General features: G+C 37.2%; 1 protein-coding gene across 1 annotated transcript in view; it reads left to right on the top strand.

Moving 5' to 3' along the window:
- Axdnd1 (axonemal dynein light chain domain containing 1) overlaps positions 1-14,012 on the top strand; it is an 85,944-nt gene extending 71,932 nt beyond the window's left edge. Inside the window, exons 20-24 of the mRNA XM_026388475.2 lie at positions 4,001-4,111; positions 7,160-7,288; positions 8,838-8,942; positions 12,623-12,705; positions 13,787-14,012. Of these exons, the coding sequence (XP_026244260.2) occupies positions 4,001-4,111; positions 7,160-7,288; positions 8,838-8,942; positions 12,623-12,705; positions 13,787-14,012 (654 nt within the window). The remainder of the gene's footprint in view (positions 1-4,000; positions 4,112-7,159; positions 7,289-8,837; positions 8,943-12,622; positions 12,706-13,786) is intronic.
- The last annotated feature ends 307 nt before the right edge of the window (positions 14,013-14,319 follow it).

Genomic DNA, 14,319 nt, shown 5'->3' with positions numbered 1-14,319 from the left:
TCCCATGAGGTGAAGAGTAAAAGATGGTCTTCTGGAGAAGCCTTGTCTAATGTGGGTATACAGTGATGCTGTGGGCATCACCTTCTAGCATTTTAAGATGTTTTTTCTAGCATTTTAAGAAGCTATGTTCTAGGGTTGGGGATGTGGCTCAAGCGGTAGTGCGCTCGCTTGGCATGCGTGCGGCCCGGCACCACATACAAACAAAGATGTTGTGTCCGCCGAAAACTAAAATAAATAAATAAATAAATATTTAAAAATTCTCTTTCTCTCTCTTAAAAAAAAAAAAAAGAAGAAGCTATGCTCTAGACCATCATCTTGAAAACCTACTAAAGGCTATTATTAGGATAACTAGTGATAGTTTTCCAAAATCTAATGTTTTGAGAATTCCTTTCCAATAAAGGAGATTCACATGATTCTGGACAGAATTCTGAAGTGGGAAGGCTTCTAAGTAAAGTTTTGGAGTTTTACTCCACTTTTTGGGCAAAACAACCTACATAAAACACAAAATTTCAAAAAGAAATGGGTAATTCTCTAGTTCTCCAAGATTACTAAGTCAGTCTAGTGACTAATGACCGTATTTACCTCCCAACTGATCCTGGCATATCCTGATCCAGTCTTGACCTCCCACAGTTGAGCTCCAGTTAAATTCAGGAGACCATTTTCCTGGAGGGCTCAGTCCCAGGATCCTTGCCTTTGTGTCTGTTTTCTTTCTTTTCTTCTTCTTCTTCTTTTTTTTTAGCTGTAGATGGACACAATATCCTTATTTATTTTTATGTGGTATTGAGGATCGAACCCAGTGCCCCACAAGCCTCAGCCCTTGTGCCTGTTTTCTGAAAGGAGCTGGTCTCTGTATATCACCTGCTCCACTTAGTAATGACAATTGTTTGTCCTTAAGGTTTCATTTGAAGCTTGGAGGCATTAAAGTGGAGTATTGGCTTCAATAAAAGTATACTGGTACTGTACAACCGGGAGTAACAGCTAAAAACATGGAAAGAGTCCCTAGATAGATAGATATCATTTAAAGTGCTTTAGGTTTGCTGGCCACTTTTAATCCCAGTGGCCAGGAGTATTGTGAATTCAAAGTCAGCCTCAGCAAAAGTGAGATGCTAAGCAACTCAGTGAGACCCTGTCTCTAAATAAAGTATAAAATAGTGCTGGGGATGTTGGCTCAGTGGTCGAGTTCAATCCCCAGTACCACCCGCTCCCAATAAATAAAAGAGTGCTTTAGGTTAACTATCTTTAATGTTCCAGTACCTACAATTAGAGTCACTTATAATCCTGGAGTTGGTTGTAGCCAGAAGTCAGTTTTAAGAGCTCCAACTAAAAGTCCTCAATTTCCTTGGTATTAGCAGGTATTTCTCTCCCATTCTTAGGTGCTAGACTTTTTTTACCCATCCTAGCCTGATGAAAGATAACTTAGAGATCCTTCCAGATCACCTGCTCTTTGCTCAGATCATGATTTCCTCTATGCCATTCTTACCCATCTCTGCCCCTCTGTAATCTATAAAGGCCATTCATCTTGAGCTGCAGTTGCCTCCTTTATGTCACCCAAGAAACTTCTAGTTCCAGGATTTGGTCCTCCAAAAGGAGTATGACTTTGAAGAGTAGTACTAGAAACCTGCTTCTCATGATGTTCCATCAGGTAAATTCAAGAAAGTTCCAGCTTTCCCTACTTGTACCCATAAAAGACTATCTCCTACAGCTTTCTGTTTCTCCTTTTTTTTGATCAACAAAAGTGGGCTTAATATTTAGGATCACATCTTGCTTCTTAAATCCTCCTTCACCCCAGGAAGTAAATTTTAATCCTTTGGCTTTTTACCAAAAGCATTTATTAACATAGTGCTGAATCAGACTTTATTAGAATTAAATAGGAAAGTATTCATGGAAAGAGATTTGTGTTTATTGATTAGGCATCCAAGCTACCTTCCCCTATACCTCATAAAGGGTGATGTTGAAGATTTTGAAGGAAAACCTGCTTAAATCTGGAAAACTTAACTCTACAGATCACTGTAAAACTTTTATTAAAAACTCCTAATGATTTTCCCCCATCAAAAGTCGTCTTACAAAAATATTTTCAATGTCTCAGAAGTTTGTAAGAGAATGACTAGGATCTGCTTCATAGTATGTACATTCAATAAGAGAATGGTGAATTAACTCTGAAGAAATAAAAACTTTAAAATACCATTAATTTTTTTAAGAATTAATAAACACAGCTGGTCATAGTGGCATGCCTATAATCCCTGCAATTTGGGAGGCTGAGACAGGAGGATCACAAGTTCAAGGCCAGCCTCTGCAAATTGGTGAGAACCTGTCTCAAAATAAAAAAATAAAAAAAGGTTAGGGAATATAGCTCAATTGTAAAGCCGCCCTGGGTTAAATTTTAAGCATGCCCCTGCCCAAAATATAAAATTAAATTAACTAATGCTTTTGTTCTAGGTATAAGAAAGAAGGTAAATAATATATTCATCGAATGTTATAGCTGGAAGAATCCTTAAAGGTAGTGGTGGAATGGAGGCTTACATGGGTTTAAAAAGAGCTGATTGTACACCTAGTGACAACATTTGGAATTAATGAATATCATGGAAATTATGATGGTGGGAGCATTCATATCATGGGAATCAGCATTTGCTACAAATCAGGGCTCCCCACCCCCAAGATGGTTGTTAAACATTTTCTAGCTCATGAATGTATAAGGGTCACCTAGAATAAACCACCAACTTCATTTTTTAAAAATAGATGAGGACTATGAAGCATCTACTAGAGAACTCACAACTAATTAGGTAAAGTTAGGAGTAAAACCCAATACTTATCATCTGCCTTGTCCAGTTCTTTTGGTGATATGCAATAAGACATCATCCTAAACCATTGAATTCAGAATGTAAGCATCTGTCCTGTGTTAGGTTTATGTCACTATGACCAAAATGTCCAACAAGAACAACTTAGAGGAGGGAAAGTTTATTTTGGGCTCATGATTTTAGAGGTTCATCCATAGTTGGCCAGTTTCATTGCTTTGAGATAAGGCAGAACATCACGGCAGAAAGGTGTGGCAGAGGAAAGCTATTCTTAACGATTAATTTCTCTAAATGGGCCATTACCATGACATTTTGATTTTTGAGCCTTTTTTTTTTTTTTTGGTACTAGGGATTGAACCTGGGATGCTTAATCACTGAGCTATATCCCCAGCCTTTTATATTTTTTGAGGCAGAGTCATATCTCAATCTGGCCTCCAGGTTGTGGTCTTTCTGCCTCAGTCTTCCAAGTAGCTGGGATTACAGGCAGGGGCCACTGTGCCCAACTGTGAGTAATATTTCTGTATTGGTTAAAACACAGACAAGGGCTGGGGCTGGGGCTCAGTGGTAAAGCACTTGCCTAGCATGTGAGGCACTGGGTTCAATTCTCAGTACTAATAAAAATAAATATACTGTGTGTTCATTTACAAAAAAAAAATTTTAAAAAAAACACAACCTAGATTAGAATCCAATTATGCTTTATACATATCCAGGATATTTAACTAGATGTTTAACTGTTATATTCCTCATCTTTAAAAAAATGAGGATAAAAATAATTTGTACCTCTTATTGAGGCTCAAATTAATTAATATATTTACATTTCTTAGAGTTTGTCATATAATTATATATTATGTAAGTGCATGTTATTGTCATGCAATCATTGTTGAACTGGTCACTCACATACAGTTTATCAGGACAGACAATTTAGAGTGTTAGTAGACCCAATAATTCTTCTGCATCTGGTTTTATGGCACATCATTATACCTTATCCTGTTATAAACCTGATCTCAAACTTGGTCAAATAAGAGATACATTCCATGTTCACAGTAAATCGCTTCTGAACCAGTCTTTGAACTGTACTAATACAAATTTAATTGAAGGGAGTTATATTTAGAAGAATTGTACTCAGTTGTTCCTCAGTAGGAGTGAATGACTGAGTTGGTTTAATCTGATATTTTCCGACATAGAAATTTTCTTGTATCTCTTCTCAGAATGAATGTTATGAGTGGATCAACACATGTACTCACCTCCTTTCTCAGATCAAAGGCAGAAAAGTGAAGTTATTGACATCTAAAGAAAAAGAGACACTACTTGAAGAAGAGGTATTTGTTACATGTTAGCATTATTTCATTTCTTTGATGCCTGGGATCTGTCATTATTTGGGTCATTATTCAGGTCCTTCTTGTATTTCATTAGGTGAGTTTCAAGCAACTTTTTCCACTGAGTATTGCAAATCCTCATTTTTACTCTATCAGAAGAGAATTTGATCAAGAGCATTGGCAACTTTTCTCCCTTTTAAGGAAGAAAATCACCTACCCAAACATCTTGCCTCAGTTTGTTGGCAGGTGGTTTTTAAAAAATTTGTTCTTTTTAGGTATACATGACACAGAGTATATTTTGACATGTTGTACATACATGGAGAATAACTTATTCTAATTAGGATTCCATTCTTGTGGTTGTACATGATGTGGAGTTACACTGGTCATATGTTTATATTCAAGGTTAAGAAAGTTATGTCCAATTAATTCTACTGTCCTTATTTTCCCCTCCCCCTCCCCTTCCCTTCATTCCCCTTTTGCTGGTATGTGGATGTTAACCCACAACAAGGGAAGGTGGGGAGGGGAAGAATAGAAGTCCATTGGATTAGACAAATGGCAGGTAATTTTTTAATCCTACTTCATAAGGGAAGAATGGCTTCCAAGTACAAGCTCCCTGCTACTTCCTCAGATGCCTGCTTGTGTATTCACCCTTCTATCTCTCCAGCCTTAGTCTTTCCACCTGGTTACTTTTTCCTTTGGACATTTAATCTCATGTCCAAAGTCTTCTCTCTTTTCTATCTATCTTTAGTATCTTTCTCTCTAATAGTTCCATTTTATCTATCTAAAAACAACCTATAAACATGGTTCATTTTTCCCATTTTTTAGAATCCCATCACAATCACTTTAATTAAAACTCTAAAACTACTCGAAGGTCATCAGTGATTTTTTATTGTCTTGTCAAAATATCTCTAATCCCATTTGCTTTTGGCGAACACTGTTAGAACATTATTCTTTCTATTAAACTAAATATAATATGCCTACTTTATCTTTTTCTACCCACAGGTCCTAATTCAGTCTTTTGGGTTAATGTAAATAAAGTGGCTTTGCCTTTCACATTACAGTATTCCCAGCATTTGAAAACAACCACATCCACTTAAGTCTTTTTCTGAATTTTCTATCCTTACCCATTGCTTTTTTCTATTTATGGGTCATTACCACAACATTTTAATTTTTGAGGCTTTCTGATATATTTTCATATCTGGTAGGGCCAATCATTCTCATTGATCTTTTTTCCAGGTATTTTTTTTTTTTGCTTTTCTTGCTTATTTATTCTTCTGTATAATTTTATCATTGAGCTCTAGAAAAATATGATTTTTTAAAAAACTGAGAATATTAAATTTATATATTAACTTGGAACACATGTTTATGATGCTGGATTGTTTTAACCAAGAACATGGGATATAGGATGTCTATTTTTATGCCTTTGAGGTGAGTTCTTTATTTTGCCCAACCTCTTTTTATAACTAACTTACTGTCTTACTGTCCTAAACCCTTATCCTTGCACCACTTTGCAAGTTTGACTTTAGAATATGATTTACTTTCTTGGCTTTAACTAAGTCATATAACTGTCAAATATCTATCTTTAGCTCAAATCCCTCCATATTTTCAGGTATTTACTGGATATATAAACTCAGATATCTCAGCAATACCTCAGACTCATATAGCCTAACCTGAACTCGTCCCTCTCCAAACCTGTTTATCCATCTTTGTTCATTATCTCTGAATGGCATCATCATCTATCTAGTGGCCTAAATTATAAACCATGTGTCATTCAAGATGCACCTTTTCCCTAATCATCCAATGTCCATCTTTTTTTAAAAAATATTTTTTAGTTGTAGTTGGATGCTGCCCCTGACCTGCGAGGGCAGCTAATCTTCAGGTCGCTCCTGTGAATTTCCAGGGACACCAAATAAAACACAGACACACACTTTACCTTTAAACAAGCTTCAGGATGGCTCCTTCGATCTCAGCCTCAAGCTCCCCAAATGGGAGAGCCAGGAAAAGTCACAAGAGGCTGGCGAGAGAGAGCAAGCATGTCTGGAAATGGGCTTTTTTATTGGGGGGACCCTTGTTCTTAGAAAGTTCCATCCAAAAAAGGTCAGGAGGGGCCGGGTTACAAAGGACAGGCGAGTGTAATTCGACCCAAGGAGCTGCAGGGCTACACACCTACCTGTGAAGGTGCGTCCTCAACTTCCAGAACCCCGGCAATGTCCAGGTCACTACGAGATGTAGTGACGGTCAAAGCCTCTCCGGGGGCGGGGAAAACACGAGTCATACAGAGTGGCCTCCCACAGTTGGACACAGTACCTTTATTTTATTTATTTAATTTTATATGATGCTGAGGATCCAACCCAGGGCCTCGCACATGCAAGGTGAGCGCTCTACCTCTGAGGCACAACCCCAGCCCCCCATCCTATGTCCATCTTGTCAATCACAAGAGTTACCTCTTAAACATCTTGAGTGCTCTTCCTCTTCATCCCTGCAACCTCTGTTGTTCATTCCTGCTTTCTGTCTTTTTCTTCTCCCTTCTCTTTCATTCTCTTCCTCTTTTCCTTTTTTCTTTCTTTCCTTTTGCCTGCCTCATTACTTTCAGGGTAAAATCCAGTTTCCATGGCATGGCCGTCTAGCCTGTCCTCTATGATTGTTCTTGTCTTCTTACTTACCTCAAATATTCTATTCAATTGAACTACTTTTATTTTCAAACCAGTTATTTACATACAAAATCCTCTGCCCAGAACCTCTTTGTGCTTTCTTCCTTCCTTTTCTTAGGCTACAAGAAAAAACTCAGACATCTCCTCCAGGAAACCTGCTTGACCAACCTTCTCTTTCACTTGGTCTGCATTAGGTGCTCCCTACTGCATGACTATGGACATCTATAGGATTTGTTGTCCACAAAATTGTAAGCTTCTTTAAGGCAGGGACCTTTCTTACCAACTTTTGTGTTCTTACCAAGGGCTCATTACCCAGTTGCAGAATTAGCACTCAATTAAGATGTATGAATAAATAATGACAGACAGTAAGCCTTGATTATAATATTGTGTCATCACACAGGAAGTTAGAAAAGACTTCATTGAACCTGAAATAGATATAGATAAGCCTTCTAAAGAGGATGAAGAATTAAGTGAAGAGACTAAGGAATCTCAGGAGAGAGTGGAAGAGGAAGAAGAGAAAGCAGAAGAGGTATGATTATTTGCTGGGGAGTAGTAGTGGGTACCTGTAGTCCCAGGTGCTAGGGAGACTGAGGCAGAAGAGTTGTTTGAACCCCCAAGTTAAAAAACAGTCTGGTAAGCATATAGGTTAAGATTATTTCCTTCATCTTTTTAAGAAACAGACATAAGCCCCATGGAAAGTAGAAGTAGACCCTCTGGAGTGACTTCTTCCTTTTTTTCCTCATAGATCTAGCCACACCCACAGACACAATTACCCTGTGTCACTCTGTTTTCCTTTCTAAATCCAGCCTTTGTCCATTAGCTGCATTCATCCCTGTCCTACTAACTGAATGAACAACCTCTTACCCTGGTGCTGTTTCTTTGTCCTTCATTGCCAGATTTTTCAAATAGCAGTTTAAATTCCATATCTCCACTGATTCAGCTCCAACCCCAATCTGCTTTTACCTTTCTCCTGTCCCAGCCCCATATTTCTCCCCGTCCTAGTCTCTACCCCTGCTGATGCGTTTGTAGTTATAAAATCCCTTCGTGGGCATTTGTATTAATATAATAAAAACACAATTGTAACTACCAATTATTGAGTTCCCATCATGAACTCTGCACATTCTTACCTATACAAAACAACATGAAGGTATAACATTATGCTCATTTATAGATAGGAAAATTAAAGCTCTGATAGGTTGACTGTATTACCCTAAACCATATAGCTTTAGTGGCAGAACAAACGTTCAAACCTAGATGAGCCTGGCAGAAGAGCACTTGCGGATTCTAGACTAACTGCTACTGTCTTCAGCTTACATAACTCATAACTGCCCAACACTGTCTCCAGTGCCTTGATTTACTTCCCTAATATTCTCTGCATATAGTTTTAACGTGGCCATGACTCCAGACCTTGTCCTGGGCCTTTTACTCACCTAAGGACAAGACAGAACAAAAATATTGTATAGTACCTAAGTCTCTTTTGACCAGCAGTTTCTGTTATTTCTGGTAAAGTTCTTGGCACATAGAAGGCAAATACTTTTCCCTTTGTTTACAGCATAATAATAATAGCTATTATTATTATGAATAATATTATTTTATAATTATATAATAATTATTATATTTTTATTAATATTATCATTGCCTGTGGACTTAGTTCAGGACTTTTTCTGTTTTATAAGCATCTGTTCAGCCTCCAAATGTCATTTTCCCAGTGAACACTTCTGGGCAGAGTTTCTGGACAGAGTGCAAGCTCCTTTTCCTGGGCACACACAGCCTTTGGGACACACTTTTATGCTAACAGTAATCATGTTGTGTTTTGTTTTATTATCTGTCTTCACTGCTATACTGTGAGTTCCTGAGGCCTGGAAGAAATCCTCTGTTTTTCCCATTGGGATCTCCCCTTGTCCCCACCCCTTCTTCCCTAGCAATTTGTCAGTGTTTGCTGTGTGACATTTTCAAAATGCTTGCTGAATGTTTAAGAAAATGGAAAATTAAAGCTTCAGACCTGGCTCCAGGTAACTTGACTTGCCATATGTCATACACCTGCTGGTTAACAGGTCCTTGGTGTTTCTGTAATCCAGATCCCTTCAACATCTACAGAGAAGGAAGAAGTCATTCGATATATTGAGGAAGATGAAAATGTTTATTCCAAACCTCTATCAGGGGAATATGTATTGGCTTCCTGGGTATGTATCTAAAACCCAACTAGGACATTTAAAACTAACAGTGTGTGAAAATGATGTGAATGTTGCATAGCTTTTAGTCCTCTAGGAGGATCAGGCACTCCTAAGTAAGGTATTACATAGATTTTCTTTTTCTTCTAGCATCATCCCTGAAAAACTCTCATTTCTTTATCTTTTCTCATTCTCATCTTTAAGCCTCATTTTAATATCAGAATTTCATTCTTTTATTTTGTCAATCTCCTGGTCAATATTTGATTTTTAGACATATTCATTTAGCAAATTTTATTTTTTTTCTGTCTTTTTTCCCCTATTTTCTGCCCCTTCCTGGGTAATTTATTTGGAAAATAATAAAGTAATTTCACTTTCATCAGTTTCAGTTATACCATGGTCAACCACAGTCTGAAAATATTACTTGGAAAATTTCAGAAATAAACAATTCATAGTTTTAAGCCACACATCATTTTGAATAATATGATGAAGTTTCATACCATCCTGCTCTGTGCTGACCAGGATGACAATTACCCCCTTTGTTCTGCATGTCTGTACTTATGTGCCACCTGCTTCAATAGATGCCCTAGTTATTAGATTGACTGTCACAGAAGCATGGTGTTTATATATAAGGACAGGCACTATTATGGTTCAGATGTGTTGAAGACCTGATCTCCGTCTGATGGCACTCTGAGGAGGTGGGAGATCTTTTAGGAGGTAGGACCTGATGGTTAGGAAGTTAAATCATTGCTTACATGCCCTTGAGGGAGATTTTGGGATATTGACTCTTCCTCTTTCTCTTTGCTTCTTGGCTATCATGAGGTAAGTAGCTTTACTCCACATGTGCCCCCAACTATGATGTTCTGCTTCACCCTAACCAAAGGCAGCAGGACCGAATGACCATGAACTGAAACTTCTGCAATCATAAACCAAAATAAATCTTTACTCCTTTTAAAAGTTGTGTATCTCAGATATTTTGTCACAGTGATACAAAGCTGAATAGCACATAATATCTGCAGTTTCAAGTATCATCTGGGAATCTTGGAAAGTATATCCCCCATGATAAGGGAAAACCACTGTGCTGTCATTTATCAGCCTCAACCAGCAGCATGTGATGTGGCTATTTTTCATTCCAGGGATGCAAACTAGTTCAACATATGTGAATCAATAAATGCAATTCAATAGACTTAAAGAATCACATGATTACCTCAACAGATGGAGAAAAAAGCATTTGACAAAATTTAGCATCCATTCATATTCAAAACACTAGGAAAACTAGAGATAGTAGGAATATACCTCACCATTGTAAAAGTTAAACCCAAGGCTATCATCAGTATAAATGGAGAAAAACTGAAAGTATTCCCTCTAAAATCTAGAACAAGACAGGGACACCCTCTTTCACCATTTCCATTCAACATAGTCCTTGAAACTCTAGCCAGAGCAATTAAGCAAAAGAAAGAAATTAAAGGGATATAAGTAGGAAAAGAATAGCTCAAACTATTGCTGTTTGCTGGCGACATGATCCTACATATAGAAGACCAAAAAATACTTTGGAATCAATCTAACAAAAGAGGTAAAAGACCTCTACAATAAAAACTACAGAACACTAAAGAAAGAAATTATAGACAACCTTAGAAGATGAAAAGATTTCCCATGTTTTTGAGTAGGCAGAATTAATATTAAAATGATCATACTCCCAAAAGCATGATACAGATTTAATGTAATTCCTATTAAAATTCCAGTGACATTCTTCACAGGAATAGAAAAAAAAGTCATGAAATTCATTGAGAAAAATACGAGACTCAAAATAGCCAAAGCAATCCTTAGCAAGAAAAGTGAAGCAGGAGGCACTATAATGCCAGATCTTATATTAAAGAGCTATAGTACAAAAATGGCACCAAAGCTGATATGAAGACCAGTGAAACAGATTAGAAGATGCAGAGACATGCCCACATCAATACAGTTATCTCATGCTAGACAAGGGCACCATAAATATACATTGTAGAAAAGATGGCCTGAAAATGGTGCTGGGAAAACTGGAAATCCATATGTAGTAGAATGAAATTGAACCCCTATCTCTCACACTGCACAAAACTCAATTCAAAGTGGATCAAGGATCTAGCATCAGACCGAGACTCTGTGCCTACATTAAGAAAATATAGGCCCAAATCTCCATCATGTCAGCTTTGGAACCAAGTTCCTCAACCTAGACTCCTAAAGCGCAAGAAGTAAAATCAGGAACCAATAAAGGGGATGGTATCAAACTAAAAAGCTTCTTCACAGCCAGGGAAACAATCAAGAGTGTGAAGAGAGAGTCTGCAGAATGGGAGGAAATCTTTACCACTTGTACCTCAGATAGACCATTAATTTCCAGGGTATACAAAGAACTCAAAAAACTTAACACCAAACACCAAATAATCCAAGAAATGGGCAAAGGAACTGAATAGACACTTCACAGAAGTGTCAACAAATATATGAAAAAATGTCCAATATCTCTAGAAATTAGAGAAATGCAAGCTACACTGAGAGTCCATCTCACTCCAGTCATAATGGCAATTTTCAAGAATATAGGCAACCATAAATGTTGGCAAGGACGTGGGGATAAGGTTCACTCATACATTGCTGATGGGGCTGCAGATTGGTGCAACCACTCGGGAAGGCAGTATGGAGATTCCTTAGAAAACTTGGAATGGAAAACATAAGAAGAGAGTACAATATTAGACTACAAATGAAAACAATCCATACATTTTTTTTTTCTCAGGTTTTAGTGAAAGGTAGTGCAGCAGCACAGTCACACACGTGAGGATGAGGCCCCAACAGGGCTTTGCTTGGTCCCATAGGACCCTATTTTGTGGCTGTCTGGCTACACACTTAAAACTCCCATTTCAGCTGTTATGTGGGGTTTTCCTTTTATTTCCCTCTGATTGGAAAAAAAAGCAGGTAGGTTTTTAAAAGCTCATACTTTGGGGAAATAGAATATTCATTTGGAAATATGCTTATATTTTTTGCCTCTAATTTCCTCTTTCACGTTCCTGTTACTTTGTTTTCAAGAATATATCTAGATTCAAAATATAGAAGTTATTTTTTTTCCTTTCCCTGACAAAAATTTTATATCTTTAAGTGATTTTTATGATGTTCTCTAGTAGGAATTTTAAAAAATATTATTGGGGGGCTGGGGTTGTAACTTTAAGTGGTAGAGTTCACGGCTTGCATGTGTGAAGCACTGGGTTTGATCCTCAGCACCACGTAAAAATAATAAAGTATTGTGTCCCTCTATAACTAAAATTTTTTAAAAATCTTATTGGATTTTGCAACATTATGTGCCTCATGAAGTAAATTATTAATAATAAGATATAGTTAATTTCCTTGATCTTTAATTTGATCTATTACAAAAACATGTTTGCCCTTCTTATTTTTTAAATCCTTGTTCCTCTCTTTTTGTTCTTATTGTGTTTCCTGCCTCTTGTAACTCATAGTGAAATTTATGCCCACTGTAGTATGAATAATTTGGAAGCTTCTGTCTGTTTGGTCACAGGTATCCTTGTTATTTTCTAGTGTTAATAACATGTGTAATAATCTACTGGACAAATATGAGGAGTAGAAAAAGAACATTCTGGAAGGCTTGATACCTAAAGAAGTAGAGTATTAACTTTTGGGACTTTCATTTCCTTCATATCATGTATTTTCTTTGTCAGAAAGAAGAAGCTGAGCAAGGTATATTGGCTCAAAAGCATGTTGAAGTATTGGCTGTAATTGAACATATGCAGGAGAAATTAAAGTAAGTATAAGGCAGAAAATGAAAGCCACTCACCAGGGGGTTATCTGAAAAATCTACATTTCTTGGCTTACCTTTGGCTGTCTTGCCTACTTTATTCTTACTAGTGTGGTGAGTATCTCCAAATCTTCTGCTAGAGGCAATAAACTGTAGTGCTCTGGAAGGAACATTTGGCCTCAACCACAGTGCAGGTAGGAGGAGTCAAAGTGTATGTATATGCTCACATGTGCATCTGTGTGTAGGGAGTTAGGAGGGTCAGTATGTTTCTAAGAGATGACTTAAGGAAATAAACGGAACTGGGAGAAATTATTGTACTTAAGAGAGAATGTTACATAGCCTAAAGAGTAGGAAGGGTAATGTAGTTAAGATGTCCAAGGATACCAACAGAAGAGCAGGCCATATAGATATATAACATGTGCCCTAATAAGAGGCACATCTCAAACTGGTTTTTGTTGCTGTAGTTATAAAATCTGGTTTTAGAGGTGCAAGAAAAGAAGGGATGCTGTTAGATTTAGTTTGTTGGATCACATCAATATGAAGTCCAAGTTAGGGGCTGGGAATGTGGCTCAGCGGTAGCGCGCTCGTCTGGCATGCGTGCGGCCCGGGTTCAATCCTCAGCACCACATACCAACAAAGATGTTGTGTCCACCGAGAACTAAAAAAAAATAAATAAATATTAAAAATTCTCTCTCTTTCTCTCTCTCTCTCTCTCTCTCTCTCTCTCTCTCTCTCTCTCTCTCCTCTCTCACTCTCTCTTAAAAAAAAAAAAAAATGAAGTCCAAGTTAATTACTGAAAGTGAGTTTCCTGACTATTGATAGATAATTTCAAATACCTAAAAGTCAGATTTTGCTAAAGAATAATAAGTATGTTATATTCTTAAATCACAGCATGATTCAACTCTAATATTAGGCCATAGTAGCTCCAAGGCCCTGAATTCTTGGTTAATCATTGATGTTCCTGCTTCCTGTATTTGCACCCTTGGGGACATGTTCATCTAACCCCACTGCCCTTTTCACATGATCAGTTTTTATCCCTTTTCAACACTTTTCATTTTGTTGTGTTTCTTTGGACATTGTACAACAGAGAGGTTGAAAGCAGAGCCAGACAGGCAGAAGAGAAATTTGATGAAGTATATGAGAAGCTTCATTATACCCTCATAAAAAATAAAGATCTGGAAGGGGAACTAGAAGAAATTATCAAGATTAGAAAGGAATCAGAAGATAAACAAGAAAAATATGAAAGAGGAAAAGAAGAGAAAGTTAAAGTGGTGGAAAAACAAAAACAGGAGGGTGAGGAGGAGGAAGAATAAATTTAGGCCAATAGAAATTTGCTCAAAACCTCTAAAGAAAGGTGAGATTTGCTTTCTCGTTTTGCTTTATTTAGATTGTATTTATGAAAGAAAACAAGATTGTGCCACAAATATTTTAAAAGAGTAGCATATCTTTAGTGCTGATCCACTAATCTATGCTTCTGATAGGCTTACACATATATTTCACTAGCTTATTGGACAATTCACGTAAAGAAAACCAAGTAACTAGAGGTAGTGGACAAATAAACATGAAATACAACTTTTACTTAAAAAACTGGCAAAAGTTTCTTTAAGTGAAATAAAACTG

This window comes from Urocitellus parryii, chromosome 9, assembly GCF_045843805.1.
Source record: "Urocitellus parryii isolate mUroPar1 chromosome 9, mUroPar1.hap1, whole genome shotgun sequence".
NCBI classification, from domain to species: domain Eukaryota; kingdom Metazoa; phylum Chordata; class Mammalia; order Rodentia; family Sciuridae; genus Urocitellus; species Urocitellus parryii.
This window is presented reverse-complemented; position numbering and strand designations above follow the sequence as displayed.